The following is a 21,893-nucleotide window of genomic DNA, read 5'->3' as shown; positions in this document are numbered from 1 at the left end:
TTAAAAATATCTGAATTCATTTTAAAGCCTAACGGGGGCAGTAAAACACTGCAGTGTTCACAACACTCCACTCAGTACACTTTAGGGTCTGGCCTTTTTAATGTGAATACCTGAAATATTAAGAGGTAGCAGGGAGTATGTTTGGTTTCCAGGTTCAAACATTCTTCCTTGTTGCAGTGTCCTGGAGCAACAAACAAGCCAAAATAAATAAATAAAAAATCATCTCAAGGACTCGTGCTGGTAACCTTGACCTATCTATAAAGTGTGTTCTCCCTGAAGAGCTAAGGGCTAAGGAAGGGAGATTGCACATGAGACTCAATCAACAGTTTTTAGGAATTTTAAAGGTGGCTTATTTTGTTTTAATGTAAAATGCAGTTCAGTAAAAGCTCAATGGTGTGTATGAACTTTCTCAAAAAGCAGGTGAACCGAAGCTTGTGGCTTTCAGGTGTTAATTCGAAATGAATATCCAGTGGGTTCAGTAAAAAGCTTTGTAGATCTGATTTTGCAGAGAGTGTAAGTGAGCACTCTGACCTGAAGTGCTCCTACCTTTCTGCTCTCATGTATCACTGCACTGTCATCTTCATTCATCTTTGTTATTGATTCATCTGTGGAATTGCTTTTGCCATGATGCAATCCAGGGAGGAGGCCTGTAGCACAGAGAGGGTATCCACCTCTGACCTTGCACATAAATCATCCCCCTTAATAAAATTGACCTCCTCTATTATTTTTTTCTCTCTCGCCATTTCCTGCAGGGTCAAAGCTAAAAAGGGGGTAAACCTGCTCCAAACCAACTCGAAGAGCCCCCAGTGGAAGGTTGAATGGGAGGTACAGTCTGGCGCCAAGCATTCCATCACCACCATCGATGTGAACAAGAACAAAGCAGTCAAGCAGGGGTAAGTCAACAGCCCTGGGCCTAAACACACTGGGTCTGTCTAACCAACTACTGCCGCTGCAGCTGTTGATTTCTGCTCCTGCTCCAGCTACACAGAGACGGTGGTACTTGTCTTCCTTAACTATGGACAAAAGATCTATTTTCCTTTGACTAATCAGTCATAGTTACCTGATGAAAGGCAGCTTCTAAAAGCATATGCTCAGACAGAAGATAAAACACACCATTGTCCCAGTGACTAAAGCACCCTCTGCCTTATAGGCCAAAGTTAAATGAATGAAGATATTATCTGCTTAGTCTCACTACATCTGCCGTCAATTTAGTTTACGTGGAGAGATGAGGTAGATGATTGTGACTGCTGGCATTAAAATACCTTTGAGATTAGATCTTGTCTGAGAGCAGTAATTACACCTCAGGCTTCTCAAAAGAGTAAAAACACCACCCAGTCGTGGTCCTGTGGTGTCTGATGGGATAGTAATGGACTCTGTGTGGCCAGATTCTATGGTAAATGCAACTTGGTAAATAAAGTAGAGCTGCAAAGAGATTTGCAAGCTTAATGCAGTCTAAACTGCATACAGCTTAATGCATTCGTTAGCATGCGTTTAGGAACAGCCTAATTGATTTGACCGGTAAATGGAGGTGAACCGTGTACGGGATGCTAACTTTTCTTCCACGCACTTAAAGGTCCGATTTACCGAAAACAATTCAAACTACAGTATGAAATGAGGCCCTGCAAAGAGGATTTGCTGGTTTGTTTTAGTGCCTGCGCGGTGTGTTCCTCTGTCTCAGTACAACAGAGGTAATAAGTAATTAAGCTGAAATTTGATACTCCAGTCAATGAAATGCTATAATTAAAAAGCTCAACAGGATCTTGTTCATAAGCGATGATAAAATGGAACGTCAGGTTGTCAGGTGGATTGGTGCGTACAGGCCAGCAGTAATGGAGGGATTGCACTAGATCAGGCTGGTAGGGAGAAGGGAACTGAGCTGAAATTAAGAGGTTTCAATTAGATTAATGTTTTAACACCAGAGCCCCAAACATTACAAAACTGCTGGGGGGGTCATTCTGACCCCGCCCTGCAAGAACAGAAGCAAAGCCAGAGAAGAAATCATTTCTTAAAGAAATTAAGTTGTTAGAAATATGTGAGATTAAGTTTTAGGGCTTTTATTATTTTTACAAATGATTTCGTTACAGTTCAGAAAGGTAAAACTTATTTTAGCATCCACTAATAACGGGTACAGCAAACAATATAATAACTAACACATCTGAATAATTCAATTATTGCAGATGAAGAACATTATGAAAAAGCTAAAAATGAATTTTACATAAGGTGTGGCAGGCCTATTAGTTACGCTAATATAAAGGAAGTATTAAAAACAGAGAGCTTGCAGTGAGCCAGACTGAACCAGTAGGTGGCTGCATTTTAAACCACAGGAGGCTACAACAAAATAACAAGCACGTTTTAATAGATCTATCATTGTGAAAGTAGAACAGTGAGAGTTTATGATGTCATCCACCTCCTCTAACAACAGACCTCATTCAGCGTCCATGTTGTTCCTCCCCAATCTGCAGCCCTCTGCCTCATCAGCTCTGCTCCTCAGGCCTGGGTGCCCTGCTCCAGATTTCACCTTTTACTCGTTCAGATTAGCTCCCCCCCCAAAGGTCCCCCCCCCAACTTCTCTCCAAACCCAGCAACCCACCCAGCCCTCCGTGCATCCATCATTGACTCTGATCCAGACCAAATATATAACAAAATAAGAGGAAAATAATACAACTGAAATTTGTTACAGGCAAGTGAACAAAGATCCGAATCATATGCAATAACAGATAATTAGAAGAGCAACATCAAAAGCAGTCACATTGGCGAATTTTTCAGTCCTTTGAAATGGACTCAAAATCCCCCCATCATGAGTCATCATGAGCTCTGGGTGGTAATTGAAATGTATCTGTTGGATAGCCGGGCTCAGCCTTAGAAATAAGATGTGGATGATGTTCACAGTGAAGACAGTGTACCAAAAGGCACTAGCTGAGGCGGTTTGGACATGTGATTAGGATCCCGCATAGGTGCCTTTTCCAGGAGGTTTCAGGCACGCCCAGCAGAGCTGGGAGGAGATTCCAGGGTAGACCCAGAATACACTGAAGGGACTATATCATCCTCCCTGGGAGTGTCTCAGGATTCCCCAGGAGAGGCTCTAGGAAAATGTTGCTGAGGAGAAGATCTAGAATATCCTTCTTAGCCCGATGAAAGGAAAATGAAAGGAAGGAAGGTCATCATTTCTTTGGTGTTATGGTTCTAATGGAATGCATTGGCAGTAGAGATTCTGGGTTTTTACAGAGTAATCTTTAAAAACTGTCCAGGAGAAATGCTTTAAAATAAACCTAAAAATCTATTTGCCTCATTATTGTTTTATTGGTAAAAAAATAAAAGCAAAAAATCTGAGCAAATGCACAAATATGTTTAATTGCTATTAACGTTGGGTGCACACACCCTGTAAACAGGTGCTTCCACAATAACACAGTGAACATCCATTATGGGGCTTTACAAGAGTGCAGTTCTCCCAGCCTGCGAGCTTGATCCACTGAGGGAAAGCAACTAAAAATTAGCAACTATAAATCACGTTATGTGATGTGTTCAATTTATTAAGACCTGAAGGACTGGGAGCTTGGCTAGAGACGTTAGCAACTGCTGGTCTATATATTGGCATCCCTGCGGAGTCCTGATGGTTGGGAGGAGGAAAAGAGCAGCAAGGAAGAAAACAGAATAACCTCACCTGAGAAAGAGGTCCACCATTTCTCTCTTGTTTATTCCTTAGCGCCTCCTTAGCGACAGCCGTCCTTGCTATATTTAGTGACCCGTGTCATGTAGTCTTTGCTACCCTGTCACCATGTGGGAAATGTCCAGTTGGGGGTCAAGCATGGACAGAAAAACAGTGTGTCACACTGCATTTTCTCAAAAACCAAGTCAATTGAGTGGCCACCTAGAGCAAAACCAGCAAACAATGAGCCTCTAAAGTCAAGCAGTGGAGTCGGGGATTCATGCCTCATTCCCATAAAATCGATTGAACATGAGCTTGAAATCCGTTTTATATAAAAGGCGCCCACGCCATGCTGAAAACTGTTGTGAAATTCATTCACATTGCTTATATTTGGGGTTGTGATTTTTTTACGATGGTATTTCCAGACAGTTCGAACACTAAATTGAACTCGAAATTACTGATATGCTTTATTAATTATGTACTTTGTGACACTGGCAAATTATTTGTATTCCCAAAGTCTTTACATGTCTTTAAAAATGATCGAAGAGTTAAAAAAAAATAAGAGTAAACAAAAATAACTCTCAAGTCAATCAAAGCCAGTATCTATCTATCTATCTCTCTATCTCTATCTCTCTCTCTCTCTCTATCTCTACATATATATATACATATATATGTAGAGATAGAGAGATAGAGAGATGTGTGTATATATATATATATATATATATATATATATATATATATATATATATATATATATATATATATACACACATCTCTCTATCTCTACATATATATGTATATATATATACATACACTGAACAAAAATATAAACGCAACACTTTTGTTTTTGCTCCCATTCCCCATGGGATGGACGTAGAGACCTAAAATTCATTCCAGATACACAATATAACCATCCCTCCCAAACAGTGGTCACAAATCAGTCCAAATGTGTGGTAGTGGGCACATCTGCTATATTGAGATAATCCATCCCACCTCACAGGTGTGCCACATCAGGATGCTGATCTGACATCATGAGTAGTGCACAGGTGTACCTCAGACTGCCCACAACAAAAGGCCACCCTGGAATGTGCAGTTTTGTCTCACAGCAAAATGCCACAGATGCCACAAGCAATGAGGGAGCGTGCAATTGGCATGCTGACAGCAGGAATGTCAACCAGATCTGTCGCCCGTGCATTGAATGTTCATTTCTCAACCATAAGCCGTCTCCACAGGCGTTTCCGAGAATATGGCAGCACATCCAACAGGCCTCACAACCGCAGACCTCGTGTAACCACACCAGCCCAGGACCTCCACATCCAGCAGGTTCACCTCCAAGATCGTCTGAGACCAGCCACCCAGACAGCTGCTGGAACAATTGGTTTGCACAACCAAACAATTTCTGCACAAACTGTCAGAAACCGTCTCAGGGACGCTCAACTGCATGCCCGTCGTCCTCATCGGGGTCTTGACCTGACTCCAGCTCGTCGCCGTAACAGACTTGTGTGGGCAAATGCTCACATTCGATGGCGTCTGGCACGTTGGAGAGGTGTGCGCTTCACGGATGAATCATGGTTCACATTGTTCAGGGCAGATGGCAGCTGAGAATGTCCCAGTTCTTGCATGGCCAGCATACTCACCGGACATGTCACCCATTGAGCATGTTCGGGATGTGCTTGACCGGCGTATACGACAGCGTGTACCAGTTCCCACGAATATCCAACAACCTCGCACAGCCATTGAAGTGGAGTGGACCAACATTCCAAAGGCCACAATTGACAATCTGATAGACTCCATGCGACGATGTGTTGCACTGCATGAGGCAAATGGTGGTCACACCAGATACTGACCGGTTCTGGGTCCCCAGATCCCCAATAGCGCAAAAAACTGCACATTCCAGGGTGGCCTTTTGTTGTGGGCAGTCTGAGGTACACCTGTGCACTACTCATGATGTCAGATCAGCATCCTGATGTGGCACACCTGTGAGGTGGGATGGATTATCTCAATATAGCAGATGTGCCCACTACCACACATTTGGACTGATTTGTGACCACTGTTTGGGAGGGATGGTTATATTGTGTATCTGGAAGGAATTTTAGGTCTCTACGTCCATCCCATGGGGAATGGGAGCAAAAACAAAAGTGTTGCGTTTATATTTTTGTTCAGTGTATATAAACACCCAGCACGCCCCTGCGGGCGGTTTATCCTTCAAGCTCGGGTCCTCTACCAGAGGCCTGGGAGCTTGAGGGTCCTGCGCAGTATCTTAGCTGTTCCCAGGACTGCGCTCTTCTGGACAGAGATCTCCGATGTTATTCCCGGGATCTGCTGGAGCCACTCGCCTAGCTTGGGAGTCACCGCACCGAGTGCTCCGATTACCACGGGGACCACCGTTACCTTCACCCTCCACATCCTCTTGAGCTCTTCTCTGAGCCCTTGGTATTTCTCCAGCTTCTCGTGTTCCTTCTTCCTGATATTGCTGACATATATGTATATATATGTGTATATATATACATATATGTATATATATGTATATATATACATATACGTATATATACTAGGGGTGCAACGATACACAAAATTCACGGTTCGGTTCGGTTCGATACTTTGGTGTCACGGTTCGATATTTTTTCGATACAAAAAAATGTTCATGCCTTTTTAATTTGTCATTTATTAAAATTATAAATATATATTTTAACTCAAAAGTACAGTTTTTAAATTTAACCCTAACCCTTGTGCGCGTTTTTTATTTTGACAGCGAATGCGCACCTGCGGACCACTTATGTGCAGCCCTGGTTATTTAGCTCGTCATATTGCAGCCACAGAAATTCTTTTGTCCATGAAACCATAAAGCTGCACTTTCTTTTTGCCTTATAGTCTGATTTGTCATAACTTCTCCGTTTTGTGGTAAGCTTTTCTTTGGCTGTCACTTCTTCACCCTGACCTGTCTTATTTGGCTCAGCAGAACTAAAATATATATACTGCTACTTTTACACACGGACTCACATAAGCTCAGCGATTCTCTGCGCGATCAACCTCTCACATGTGTAAGCTGCGGGAGATTTCACTTGTCATGTTTGCATAGTAAGCTAACGATTAATAAGACGATGTCAGAGGAATTGGTGCACAAATTATCATCACTCACAGATCAGTGCTGTCATTGCAAAGTGAAAGCAAAAAAACAAGCGCAAATTCAAACGCGATTTCAATATGTCACATATTGACAGTGGCTCACCGATGCCAATGACATAATTACCCAGCTACATTTCTGAAAGAATGCAAAAGCATTGACATATATTTTTCCTACAATAGCCCGACGGGCAGGGAAGAGATAGATTTTTGTAGCCCGACTGGAAAGATCGCTAGCTCCGGGACGTCGGGCTAGCGATTTTGCAAGCCCTGTATCTGATTGAGGAATCACTCATCTTTGGAAAAGAGAGTTTATTACAGAGAAATGGCTCTTTCCAAAATAAAAGCTATACTATCCGCTTCTTCTGGGCTATATTCTCAGCAGCATAAGGAGAATCACGTGCTAACAGCTGTCTAAATGACTCGGCTAAAGTTAGTAGCATGCTTGTTGTTTTTGTCTTTGCACTAGGATGATGTCGGCGTAAATGTGCAGTCATATTCGTCGTGTTCCCACTAGTGCTTTCAGGTTAATCTCGTTGAAATGACCTTAACGCCACAACACGGCAAATCTCCGTTAACGAGCTACCGCCGATCGCCCCGTGCATGGGGCTAGACGGCCAACACGTTAACGAGCTAACTGCGCTAACACACTAGTTCACACCAATGTAATTAAGCATTGCATGGCACATCCAACATACTGTTTTACTTTAGTCCATGACTCGCTTACCTTCAGGGTCATACGTCACATGAAAACCAAAATAATTCCAAACGCCAGATCTGAATGAGGGTGGGGGAGGTCCATCTTGCAAGGAGAGCTTAACTTCTGTCTCGCTAGCTTGCCCTGCGCTCTTCCTCCTGACTATGCTGTCTGTGTTGAGCGCTCAGTGGATCTGCGCTCGACAGTGCTGCCTAGGCGGAGTAGTCGAACGCAGATTCACTGAGCGCTCAACACAGACAGCATCGTCAGAAGGAAAGTTGATAAAATAAATTACAAATGTTGTATTGTTCGATACATATGCGTACCGAACCGAAAGCACTGTATCGAACGGTTCAATATCGATACGAATATCGTTGCACCCCTAATATATATATATATATATATGTATATATATGTATATATATACATATATATACATATATGTATATATATGTGTGTATATATGTATGTATATGTATATGTATATATCAAACTGTTGGCTTGTTTGCCATTTTCACAAATGTGGCAAAGCCGCTTTGGCTTTTTTTTCTTTTATGTTACTACTGGGCAGCATGACTCATACAGAAATTCAGGAAATTTGAATACACAAGTCGTTCTATCTTGAGACAGAAATAGCATTTTGACAGTGATTGCTCTTAATCTAGGAGGACAAAGATTTGAGATTCAGCCCTGATAATCAGCCTGTCTGTCTGCTGGAGTTGGCATGTTTCCCCTGGGTCAGAGTTAGCTTTCTCTTTATGCTCTTGTTTCCTCCAGCAGTCCAAAGACATGCGTGTTAGACCACAGTGACAGAGGCTTAGATGGACCAGTCAATGACCCACAGGTAATCGCCAGTCACTAGGGAAAAGTATGTATTCTGCAACCAGCTGGGGAATAGCTATTGGAGGTTACTGATAGTCATTAGCGTGAATTTGATTCAAATAAGCAGAAGATGCTGCACCAAAACTCTCCTTGGCTGGTTGCTGCAGTTGCCAATAGGTGGCATGGAACACACTCTCTGAAGAAGTAAGTAAATGTGACTGGTCTCTATGTCTGTCTAACCGGAGCCTAATCTAGTGATTGCAAGTGGTTGTCAACTCCTGTGCCCATCATAGTGCCATAGGTTGGACCACTTGTAACCTGTGAAAGCAGAGATTCACCATACCTCCCTACAACAAGTGATCAAGAAAGTGAATGAGATCTAATAACCATTATTACAGTGGTCTAAATTATGTCTTAATTTGCAGCTGTGCTGAACTTGGGTCAACTAACCCAAACTAGTAAAAGATGTCTATTAGTGAGACAGAAAACAGCATTTTCTCATTTAATTTAGTATTGACTACTCTAAAGTAAATGGATGTATTACATGTTTAGTTGCAAAAATACAACTAAATTGGCATTACTTCTTTCATTCTGACAAAAACAAACTGACAAATGTTGCCATACAACCTGGTTACATGTATTTTAATGGCGTCTTTTGGGAATGACTTATCACGCCCACATTTCTTTAAGCAATCTTTTTTTATTCTATTCTGTTATGACTAAAGGAAGTCTGCTCCTTCCTCTTTTTACTTCTTTGAGCTAAATCATGAAAGTAGGTGAAAATTTCTTACATTTTAAGCAAGACTCTATGTGCAGAAGCCTAAGACTCAAAGACTTTACAGTAATGAGCCCAAAAATACATGAATACTCAAGACAGTTCTTTCCCTAATCACCCAATTAAATGTGGTAATAGGGAGAAATCTATTCTGTTTTCTAAGTTCAATAATTGTTCTTGTTCATATGTTTTGTTTTTTTGGTTACCACTAAGCAAGTCACCAGTCTCAGTCAGACACATGCACAAACACGCACTCTGCTAAAAACACAAGCATACACACAGCAGCATCATTTTGCATCTCATTGGCGAACACATCTGAGCACCAATTCGGTTTGAACATCTGGTTTTGTTTACTCAAAATTACCTGAATCTGAGGAAATGGGGTGACAATGTTTTCCCTTCAGGGCGCGTTGTTGATCTCTTCATCACTCTCCGCTCTTTATTATTCTTTAGCTGTCCTCATCAGCTCGCACTTCAGCCGGCGCTGGAATTAGTCAACATATTTCTTTGTCTGTAACCCTCCATCTGGAACGGTCCCGTTCTAACAGCAGCTCGTTGATAACGCCACATGAACCGATGCATTATTGATCGCGGTCAATGGGTTTCAAATGAATAATGTTCTTGAAAACACTGTGGCAATGCCTCTGTCATTTAATAAGATGTTTCTTAGTTCAGTTTAATAATTCAGGGTTAAACAAGAGAAGCAGGGAAAAGACTCTGAGAACATTTTTAAATGCCAATATTGACTCTTAACAAAGGCTTCAGGAGGACAGGCGAGTACAGTGTTTTGCAAAGCTGCTTCGTCGTCACTGATGTTTGCCCCTTTTTGACTCTGCAAAGGAGAGAAAATGTGTTTCTTAGCACAAAAGGCGTCCTCTGTTGGCCTGTGTACACAAACTGTTTCCACACTCAAGTAAGACTCTTTCAATGAACACAATGCACGGTTTACTTTGTTGGCATGTTTTATGATCCAGAAAAGTGCTTTTTCCTGAGATGTGGGGAAAAGCAGCAGCTGAAAAGCAACTCAACTCAGTTTTAGGAGTTTTTAAGGCCCCAAACTTTAGCTGTTTGTTGGTGTACGTGAGCATTAGGGCTTTTTAAAAAGTCCTTTAATAGAAATAAAGAAACTGGATTACACAAGCGTGTCATAGCTTGTCGAAGGCACGTTTTTCCACCCGAAACCTGTCATTCTAGTCAAACAGCACATGTTGAAGTGTTGTTTTAAATTTTAAGCAAACTTTGACTTTCTTTTAAATGTTCAAAAAGTCATACTAAAGGGCTGTAGGGCCATTGACTTAAGCATGAACCATTTTCAACTCTTTGTTCATCGTTTTTGTTCTCCTGCTTTTGTAACCCTGCCTTGCAGCGCTTTGATCCAATGAACACTCCCTGTTAATCAGTTCAAACAGACCTTTGATCAAAGAACGAAAATCCCCCTGAGCTCTGAAAAAGCCCCGAGCTGCAGCTTTTAAAATATATACTTTGTGCTATACACACAGAACATCATTAAGTTAATGGAGACAAGGCCAGACTTTCTTGAGCCATGGTTTCTCCATTCATTTAGCCCTTTGGTGTGAAATCACACATTTAAGATTTCACCGCCCACTAATATTTAAAAATGCCTTTGTGTTGAGTTTTGTGACTCCATCATTAGCTCAAGTGAGTCATCGTGAATAATTGCATGATAGCGTTAAGAAGGGGAGGTGTCCATGGATCCAAAAAGTCCATCCGGGCTTCCTTTTCAAATGGTTTACATCTTCAAGGAGTCGCTGTGTGGACGCTCCGACACTATCTAGTTTGACTTTTTCATCAGTCTGCTTTTTGTACAGCTGCATTGTTGGACTGTAAGTCCACTTCCCGAAAACCAGTCACATGGTTGTGGTACTTAATATCCCGGACGAGGCTACAAATCACAAAATGTATGTCTTAAATAATTTGGTAGCACTTTATAATAATTTTACACCATTAAGCATCATTAAGTCATTAGTAAGTGCTTAAGTCATCATTTATACAGCATTACTCCTCCTTAGTATTCTATTAATAATACAGATATTATTATGACCATGTTTTTGTGATTACTGTTAAGATGATATCGCGGCAGCGATAGCTGTACATGGTGTAACATTAACAGATGGATAAACATACCTGTATTTATAAATGACACTAAGGAGGAGGAGTGATATATAAATGATGAATTAAGCACTTATAACATATAACATAATACCACATTAATATTTTTTTATGCCTTTAGCTTTTGTTTTGTATAGATGCTGGTTTAAAAACTAGAAAAACAACTAGCTTAATTATTAGTGTAACTATTATTACTATTAGTTTCTCATTTTTCCTTTTATGTATGTATTTATTTGTCTGTTTTTAATGGGCACACTGTACATTAGTAACAGACCTGTAACTCATCAGTATTTCCTGGCTGGATAATAAAAGCAAAATAAAAAAATGGATTTATCATATTAACATACAACATTACACATATTTAAAAAAACAACAACAACATACCAACGATGGCAACAGGAGGACAAAATCATCTCGGTGCCCACAGAACTGATAACTGATTAATACAACCATATCTATAAAGGGCATTTAAATGTTGTATGTATTGTCTATAATATCAGAAATAAGGCAGTATGTTTAGCAAAAAACGGAGTAATCTCCGCGCCTGTAAAATAAAAAAAATGACGATGGTTATTTATTGAAAACCTTTTAAAGTTCTTTTTTATAAAAACTGTAACAGGTTTAAACCATTTAGACCATGTTGTAATATAATAATGAATATGGGAGATGTGTGGACATGTCGTTTTGTTTCTATATAAAGTCAGCCAGAATAAATGTAATAATAAAACGTTTTAAAATTTAAGACTCAAATTAAAGTTTAACTATGATTCGCAGGTATTTGTGATCGTCTACAGCTGGAGTTTGTCTCCTAAAATGTAAATGCTAGGTTCCTCCACAGAATGGCCTCATTTGGTGAAAAACACACACACTGATTTGGATCCCAATTAAAATTGTTAAAAAGTGTTATCTAATGAGGTACACTACACATACACAGTGAGTTGGACGAGTCTGGTTTGATTTAGTTCAGCAGGAGAATTAATTAGGGCTAATATAATTAGGTGTATGTTGTTGTGGTGGACGGGTTACAGCAATGGGAAATCAGGGCATCAATGCAGGACAGTGACAGCACTGACATTTCAAAGTGAACCATCGGAAAATTGTAAACGGGAGAAAAGTCACATGAGTGGGTCTGCCGTGCAGGATTTCCTCCAGAAAAGTAGCTAACGCACACGGGGACATTCATCGGATGAAGACGATTGTTGTAAAAAATGTGTACCAAAACACACTAGAGCTGATACCTGTTCATTGATTTTCTTCCACTTATCTAATTCAGGGTCATTCAGGTGCCACCGGGTGAGAAGCAGGGTAAACACCTGGACAGGTCCACAGTCTATCACAGGGCCAACACATAGAGACAGACAACATTCACACTTACATTCACACCTATGGGCAATTTCAAATCAGCAGTTAACCTAACGTGCATGTGCTTGGACTGTGGGAAGAAGCCATGCAGGCACAGGGAGAACCTGCAAACTCCACACAGAAACACCCCAGGTGGCCCGTGGATTTGAACCAGACCTTGGCTGTGATTTGACTGAGCTGACTGTGCATTTCTTTGCTTTTAAGATTATTTTTCTGTCTGTAATACAGCCAAGCAGAAAATGAAGTGGCATTAACTGGTAAGACAAAAATCTAAAGTGAAACATTAATTTCATACTCTGGAGTTGTTCTGTGGAGTCACGATGCAGATAACAGCAATGTAAGGAGGCAGAGAGGCCATGTTAAGCCATGTGGTAACAGATAGCAGTGCCATAATTCCTCAGATCTGCTCTTTGGATTCAGATCTAAAAACTAATGTCATAATGTCAAGTGAATCTACAGCTCCTTTGAGTCAAAAAATGCGAGCTTTTCTTCTGCAGCTCTCAGCTACAGTTTCATATTTTGCAGTTCACTCTCATAAAAAAGAAGTATGCCCTCTAACCTAAACCACTGTATTGTGAACACCATTTTCCTTCCCTCCAGCATGGTGGCAGGCAACATAGTATTGAGCGGCTGTACCTGCACTCACTCTAGTGGGCCGTATTGATGACAGTTTGAGTGTGTCACAGACAGACGGAGGTGTTTGTTTTCACTGAGTGATGTCGAGACAAATAGGCTGAGATCTCATCTCGGTGTTCCTGAGAGGAACCTTTTGTGGGCGGACGGTTGTACATGGAGTTTGATCCAGCTTTCATTAAAAGCCTCTCAGCTTGAATGCTGGGATGGCTTTCTGCTTTTTGTGAAGGACAGATAGCTACTGTTTCAGTTTTCGCTAAAGGTGAGGCTTGGGTGGGATGATTCTCGCAGCAGCTGGAAAGAGAATTAATTTGCCTCTTCACCACCAGCGAGATTGTTTAATGTTAGGCTTGTTGAACCTGAGGATTACAAGTCCAACATGTAGAATTTTCATAATAAGAAGGCCGCTGTGGGTCTTGAATCGTTGGCGTGGTTGTGATAGTAAAAAGATAAGCAAAAGTTTCTGGTAGATGGAGGCACAAAGGGTGATGGTGCTCAGATAGTTTGTGTGCATGGCCATGAGAACAATCAGGTTACCTACCAATAGCGATCGATCGGTTAGAAGCAAATCTGCAGCCCATTTAATGACGTCTATTCCAAAGTGAGAGGCAGAACAGAATTTGCAATCTCCTTGCACAGACTCAACACTGAGACCTTTGGATAGAAGGAGAAAGCTGGCGAGATTAGGGAGCAATGATTGGTTATTGACAAGACCCTTCTCTCTGTTTCATTTAAAGTCAATCCCTGAATAAGTCGTTGTATATGATAACTTAATAAAGTGAGTAGGAAAACCATTAGAAAACTATTATTTCTCAATAATGCCCCCTTTGACACTCTTATATAAGTAAAGGATATAGGAACATTTAAAAACATCTAATATCAGGTTTTTTCTTTAACTGTGCACTGTAATTACAGTACATGCCAATTATTTTGTTCCCTGCCTTTAAGATAGTTCCTTATTTTTCAAAATGTAACCATATCATTAGTTAAAATGAGAAAATTTCAGCACGCTGTCTGCTGATGGCTGGGTGTTAAGTTCCAGTGCGAGACCTCGAGAAATACTGCTGTCGTGTCTGAAATGTTACCGTTAGAAAGCGCTTTCATTTTCCAAGAAACCAAAGAAATTTGTGACTGAGTGCGTGTTTCTTAAATCTAAACTTAAAGTTAGTAAGAAAAACAAAACAATTAGCATAAAAACACAAATTCACACAACAGCAACAACATGCAACATCCTCCCTTTCTCTCTGCAAGGCGGCCAAAGTAGTGCTGGTTGAGAAAGGGAGAAAATTAAAAGGAGATGCAGTTAAATACTGAAAAATAAGTGCCAGTCAGAAACTGGGTGGATCCAGAACACCAGCTGAAACACTGTGTGAGCTGAAGATCAGTTTGAACCGGTCGCAGCAGGTGGCCCCGCCCCCTACCTGAGCCTGGTTCTGTCAGAGGTTTCTTCCTGTTAAAAGGGAGTTTTTCTTTCCCACTGTCGCCAAAGTGCTTGCTCATAGAGGGTCATATGATTGTTGGGTTTTTCTCTGTATCTATTATTGTAGGATCTACCTTACAATATAAAGCACCTTGAGGCGACTGTTACTGTGATTTGGCGCTGTATAAATGAAATTGAATTGAAGTTTTTGGATACTTGTACTTGATGTTTTGATATAAAAACATATAAAAGTATCTCTCTCTCTCTCTCTGTTCTAAAAGTATATCCTGATTATTTTATATGACTGCTTTTCTACATGTGTTCTTTGCTGTAATCGGTATATTCCTAGTAAATGTTTGCTACATTTGAAAGATTATTGCTGTTATAAATACTACAATTTACATTGTAATTTACTTGCCAAGTAAAAATAAAAACCTGATATCTGGATATCCCTAAACAGACGGTAGAGTGAGCCAGCAATATTAGCATTCTGCTGGGTTGCATGAGCAGAACGGGGTGGAATAATGACCCAATCTAAACTCATGTTTCAGTCTGCTCCTGGCTATGACCTTTAAGATTCTATAGCATTGTTATCTACCTTGTATCTGTCAGGAAATCTGATGAAGACAGTGAAGGAGCTGTTTATGATCCCGCCGACTGAATGAAAAGTTGCAATAGGGCGTTGTCATCATCGACTATGGCTGACAACTCCTCTGAGCTCTACTGAATGCGCGACATTGATTTGACTAGAGCAAAAACCAAATCCTAGAGCCAAGATTTTAATCAGAGGTCTTGTCCAGGGCAGCTTTGTGGCCATTGATTCACTGATCCAACCACAAAACTGTGATCAATCTTCAAACAGCTCCTTTCTATTCAAGAGAGAAAAAGCTACGGCCTTATTTTGGAGGTGATCACCTGCTTATGTATATGAATATATGCAGAACTTATATATATGGTGTTCTATTGAAGGTCTACAAAAAGTTCTACTTACATATATCTAAATGTAGAATCGCTTTGAGTGAAGAACAAATACTGAAACTGCGCCATCTGAGAAGTATCTATTCAGCTCTAAAGCTCTTGGCTGCAGTGTTTCACACGCTGAAGTCTTAATGAATGCATTATTTCTTCGTTTCAACTCAAGGGTAACTCGGGGACAGCGTAAAAAAAAAATTAAAAGCAGTGTGTCAACCACACACTAAATGACATTTTTAATAATTAAGCACTATCTAGTCAACAATTTCATCACTGAAAACGAATATGCTGCCAGAATGTCTGCTTATGTAAACTCTCCTGCGTTTGAATATGTTGCTATGAGTAGTGTTTGACATTTACGCTGGGCTCTGTTTGATGGCTGTCTCCTTGCGGTCTGGCAGGGATGTTGTGGGCAATGTCGAGGTGATGCAGCTGGACTTTGAGATGGAGAACTTCACCAGCCTCTCGGTAACCAGAAGGATCAACTGGAACATTGATTATAAGGGACAAAACCCACCACCTGATTCAGAGAAGGTCGTGACAGAACTGACGGTAGTGCAGCGGGACATTCAGGCCATCATCCCTCTGGCCATGGTGAGTAATGACAAATTCATATGGATGTAATTTTTTAAAATTCATATTCATTTTATTTTACTCAATATTATTTAATTTCAAATGCTAGTAGTTTATAGTTAAGCTGTTAGTGAAGGTTTCTGCCTTAAGCCTTTGAAATATAACACATTATTCGGTCACAAAATATTTTTCTAGTAAAACCATCACTAGGTCTGATATTATGAGCCAAATTCTGTGTGGACTATTACATTAGCCACTGTGTGACTTCCATAGAAGCAGAATAATACACTGGTTGGTTTCTTTAAAAGCTCAGTACCCTTGTAGAATATAACTCTGACAATGTGTTAGTGCTGCAACATGCTTATGTAAGGCTCTGAATAACAGGGACTCATTTCTACTACAACTAAACTAAAAGTACAGTGGAAAAAAACACAGCTTTGGTAAATAAGAGACAGTCTGTTATATTGCAAATGAGAAATACATTATACTCTAGATATTTTTGTAAATACTGCATACCAATTTGTAAGTACTGGTGCACAAAACAGATGTTTCACTTTGTTACTGTTAAATAAAACCGGCTGTTACAGTCACCAGTATTTTACGGCACTTCAGTGATTTATTTAAACAGGAAGAGAATGTATAGAATAGAATAAGCTACACTTTGGAATGCTAATCAGTTACAGTATTCAGTTTTGTTTATATAAAATGTTACATTACTGTACATTTCCTGTGTTTTTCTAGCAATTTTTTTGCAGGATTAGTCATTTAACAGTAAAAAGTAACCGTACAGTACAAGATTTTTACGTATTTCTTCTGAAAAGTCTAATAGCCATTCACTTTCTGCTTCCTTGCAAACCTGACTTAATTTTGAAGATTTTATTTTTTTAATACTATTTTTCCTTTTAATCAGCACACAGTCATTCTTCAGCAGGTCTAGTTTCAGTATACAATGTGTGCAGAGCATTCTGCACACAGACAGCTTGCCATTGCACATACATCCAATCAACACCTACGCCGTCTGCAGCGACTTACTGATTGTTCAGAGCCGACCAGTCCAAGTGTCCATTACTCTTCTAATCTAGACTCTTCCTTTTTGCCTTTTGAAAGGTGGCAATTATTGAGCGTTGTAAAGATTATGGAAGCAAAGAGAAATTAACCAGCCAAGCAGTGCTGAGAACATCCAGCTACACCTGCCTTTGTACTTAACTCTTTTGTGGTTTTGACGGAGTTGTTTAGCGTATTGAAATCCGCTATTTTTCCAGTAATGAAACTGTATTGTTCATGACGCATAATACAGCAGACTGCGTGGAGCAGTAAATGTCTAAGAATTGCTCAAAGCTTTTTTCTGAGGATGTTTGCATATTCATAGGAGCGAAGGCCATCAACCCTTTTTCAAACGTTAAGCTGTTCTACCAGTACAACGTTAGCTAATGTTTTCTCTTACAATACAGAAAATATGCTTTTAAAAATATTTTAAGACATAAGAAGGAGCTCTACACTGACAACTCCTGAGGCTTTGTGCTTCTAATAACAGCTCTTGGTTATCTGTTATATATTTGCATAATTACAACAGTTCTGCATCTAAAGCTCCATTAAATATACTTGAGCTGCAGTTATGACTTTGTGTGCTTCACATCTGTTGCAACATAAGGTTCGCTTAATATCTCTGGGCTCCTTGATATTTGGGATTAGCATGCATCTTGCACCCAGATGTGTTTCGCTGCATTGCAGAAATAGATTTCTGCCTATATGGCTTTGCCCTGTAAAATGTGCAATCCAAACCAGGCTGCATGGAAGAATTTGCCACCTCTACTCTCTCCTCGCTTGGTCGAATTGTTTATTGTAATGGCTTTCAGTTGCAGTCGCTAAGCGCAGCCATCATGTAAATGCTAAAAGGAGGCATTCTTGTCATTTTATTATTTTAGTTGTTGTGGAATTTCATGGCCATCGCTAAAAATACTTCCCTGCTTGTGTTTTCAAACTAAAATGAAGAAAATGATCTGTAACAAATTGCACAATGAGACCAGTCAGGCTTGATCAATTTAAAACGTCTTCACATCAGTGGAATTTAGAGTGCTTCCAATTAGTCTATCAAGGATTGCTTGTTTTTTAGGTTTTAGCCTAAACCTAAAAAACAATTATTAGCAGGCAACATTTACTATTTCCAGATGTCAGGATCCAATATGGTCACCTTGAAAAAGGAGAGTATCTTGTAGATAGGCTTTTTTTTCATATCAAAGAGTGAGAGTGATGACCCTTCTGGTCCAGATAGAAATGTAACACACTTTCAGAACCGATGATAGAAACTATGCAAACTGAAAACAGGTGGGTCTATCAGAGCAAAAGGAGAAGTCCAACTGATCGTCGCAGATTCTTAAGTAGCTTAAGTTTAGCTCCTCTCCCCTTGAAGGTCTCCCCCTCAGGCAGCACAGAGGGGCTTCCAGCTCCTCTTCCAGCCGTGTTTAGACAACTCTGTAGAGGTCCTGTTCTCACCACTCACGTGATTGCGTGATTTCACCATGGACATCAAACTTGTGCTGAAAGCAAACATCAACTTCTGTGTCAAACTGACACAACCTTCATGTCGAGGATCATTACCGGTGATGAGAGTTGGGTCTCCTGCTATGACCCAGAGACCAAACAGCACATGCCACTAGCAGAGACTGCAGTGTCCAAGCCCGAAGCCGTCACATTAGGTCAAGAGTGAAAGCAGAAGCATTTTTTTTTGTTCATCTTTAAAGGGTCGAACCGTCACATCTGTGATAACGACCTCAGCTTTGGGGCAACCTGCCCCATTGCTGCAGCTTTGCTTTCTTACCCTGAAATTATGCTAAGGCTAAATAGCTCCCATTTCGACACAATGGAAGAGATCCAGCATGCATCATAATGCAGAATACTGCAAGTGGTGCAAAAGTGCACTGGCAGAAGTTCAGGAACAGGACAACATAAAAGAAGTTGAGGCAAGTTTTCATGAAACTTTTTATTTGCCGCTAGTTCCACATAGTGGTGATTGTTTGTGTTTTCAAAGTCGCTGTGGTTATTTGGGGGGGACATGAGTAATTTGCTGGCTATGACTGATTGATGGTGATGGTTATGAACGTTGAATTCTCAGCACCGATCTGACCCTGCAGCAGGTGCATGTTTCTCCAGCCCTTAACAGGAACATCGTCTAGCAACAAAGTATAAACAGGATGATTTTATGACCAGATTGCAAAGTAACTATCGCAACAAACATGAACACCACTGCATATTTATCAGTTCAACCAATGTGTCCCAAGGGCTTTTTTATTAGCATCTCTTTGCTGGCCAGGTCAAGGTACTAAAATATTTAGAGCGGAAACTAATTATGTTAAGAGTACAGTGGTCAAAGAAAAACAACTCTAATGATATAACAAGAATCTGACTCTGATATTGCACATCTTTCTTCATCTTCTTCATTTTTCTGTACTCATTTTAAGCTTCGCCACAGATGCAGATCCACTAGCACTTTTCAGTTGGTGGCAAACGCCCACTTATAGCCTGTAGAACAAATCGGCTCTTTGTGAAACTGTGGATATACAGAGGCGGGAGGCGGTTCTGTCCCTAAAATACAAAAATGATGCTTCTTGTGTCACAAAGCGACAGAGATGAATGTCTAGAGTGGAGTCACGAACAGCGAACGAGGAGCGAGAACGGCGAGGACGAAGAATGAAGAAGAGCGTCTCACAGAGAGGTGGACGTCCCCGGGTTGTGTGCTAACTACAGCTCACCCGCTGCCGATGAGAGGAGGAAGGGGGAGGAAAAGGGAGGAATTACTGGTGAATTTAAAGTGTCAAAAGTGAAACAATTCCAGGGTGGTAAGGTTAAATCAACCCCGGGGCTTATTGCACATTTTGAGCCGCTATTAACACCAAACCACTAAAGCCCTCTTTCACATGACTTTTTTTTAAGAGAGAGAACTGGCAGGACGATGCAGAGGAGGGAGTAACAGTTATGACAGATTCCCTCTTCCATTAGCTGCTCTCTGCCACAGCATCGACCAGATGTTAAATAAAAAATGATGTTTTGCGTTGCACAAACTCTAGAGCTTCAAGTCATGTGTTATTTTCAAATGTATACGCTTGTGCATTTATAAAGACACACATCTGGCAAAAAGTATTTGCTTACATTATTCAAAGGCAGCTAGAGATGGTAATAGTTGAGCATTTTTTGTGGACTCACACGCAAAGTAAACTCGCCTCATTATTCCACAAACCCAGACCTCTGTGGGCATTTGCAACTAAGATGTGTAGAAATGGGTTGTACAACGTCTGTAATCACAACTTAGAGGAAACTGACATTACATACACACACATAAACACACAATCATCTCAAACAGAACACATTTTATAAAGTTATAAAATTGTAAAACTAAATATTACAGAATTTTATTTTTTATTTTTTTTTAAAAGGTTATTTTTCTTGATTTATTTGGTTAAATTGGGAAACGTTCACTAACAGGGGACCTGTTATGCTTATTTCCAAGTTGACAATCTTATTGTTGGATTCTACTGGAATAGATATGCACGATTCAAAGTTGCATGATGCCAGCTCTGTCTTCTGGTTGGTTCAATTCAATTCAAAATTGTTTTGTACAGTTGACCAAAGTGCTTCACAATCGGTTAAAAACAAGAAAAAACACTAGAGAAACAAATACAGATAAATGAGAAGACAATGAATTAACAATTTAAAAAAATAAATAAAACATGCCTGATGGTTCTCATACTGAACTCGAATTAAAAGCCAAAGTAAAAAAGTGAGTTTTAAGACGCGATTTAAAAGACTGAATAGACTCTGAAGTAGGAATCTCCTCTGGCAAATTATTCCAGAGTCTGGGTGCTGCTACTGCGAAGGCCCGCTCTCCTCTACGCTTCAATCGAGACCTTGGTTGTGCTAAGAGACAATCTCGGTGCTCTTTTGGGGTCATACATGTTGAGGAGTTCGTTTAAATAACCGGGCGCCATATTATTTCAAACTTTAAAAGTAAGGTTGCCCCTCACAAGCAGCACGTGGTCTTGATTTGATACAGGCAGAGCTACAGTTCTCGGATGACGTTTTTAGAGATATCCTCCCTCTATGACATGAAAAAAATAATCAGGCTATGATAGGTTTGTAGCATAAACCTATTCGCTGGAACGTTAAGACAACATAATTACACTGCAAGCAAGACACAAGTAGGCAAACTTCTTCATGGTACTCGTGCACGGGAGAGAACCGGACAGGCACCGTTCCTTCGCTTGACCCCAGTAGCTCTCGTCCGTTCTCCCGTATCACTGTCCTTTTATTGAGGTTACATGAATATGCATAAGTTCATTAACATATGACGTCTACATACACAAAGAGTACCTTGCCTGTGTGTGTGTGTGTGTGTGTGTGTGTGTGTGTGTGTGTGTGTGTGTGTGTGTGTGTGTGTGTGTGGACTGCTGATCAAAGGGTCAAACATCCTTGGTCAGGAAGAGGGTAGCCTCCCCCTCACCCTAGATGGTTCATCCTAGATAACACGGTGAGAAAGTCCTGCAGTTCATCTAAACAAAGAGCACTTAGACTAGAACAGACGCAACTACGTTAATCCTACCATAAAATAATAAGACACGGTATGACCTCTCATGCTCCCAAAGTGCTGTCTAATACACACAAAGTTTGCAGACTATCAAGGATCAAAACCTCTACCAATCTACAACTAATTACAAAACTCTAAGCATATATAAGTAAATATTTCTAA

General features: G+C 40.4%; 1 protein-coding gene across 2 annotated transcripts in view; it reads left to right on the top strand.

Annotated features, from left to right (window-relative positions):
- Positions 1 to 21,893, top strand: part of tmem132e (transmembrane protein 132E) — a 452,339-nt gene that overhangs the window by 365,747 nt on the left and 64,699 nt on the right. For both annotated transcript variants that reach the window (XM_085421293.1, XM_085421292.1), the window contains exons 3-4: positions 753 to 893; positions 15,982 to 16,174. In XM_085421293.1, coding sequence (XP_085277419.1) covers positions 753 to 893; positions 15,982 to 16,174 — 334 coding nt within the window. The remainder of the gene's footprint in view (positions 1 to 752; positions 894 to 15,981; positions 16,175 to 21,893) is intronic.

Source organism: Rhamphochromis longiceps, linkage group LG10, assembly GCF_057381845.1.
Source record: "Rhamphochromis longiceps isolate RC_006_pf linkage group LG10, R_longiceps_female_GT1.1, whole genome shotgun sequence".
In the NCBI taxonomy this organism is placed as follows: Eukaryota; Metazoa; Chordata; class Actinopteri; order Cichliformes; family Cichlidae; genus Rhamphochromis; species Rhamphochromis longiceps.
Note: the sequence above shows the minus strand (reverse complement) of the source record. Positions and strands in the feature narration are given on the sequence as shown.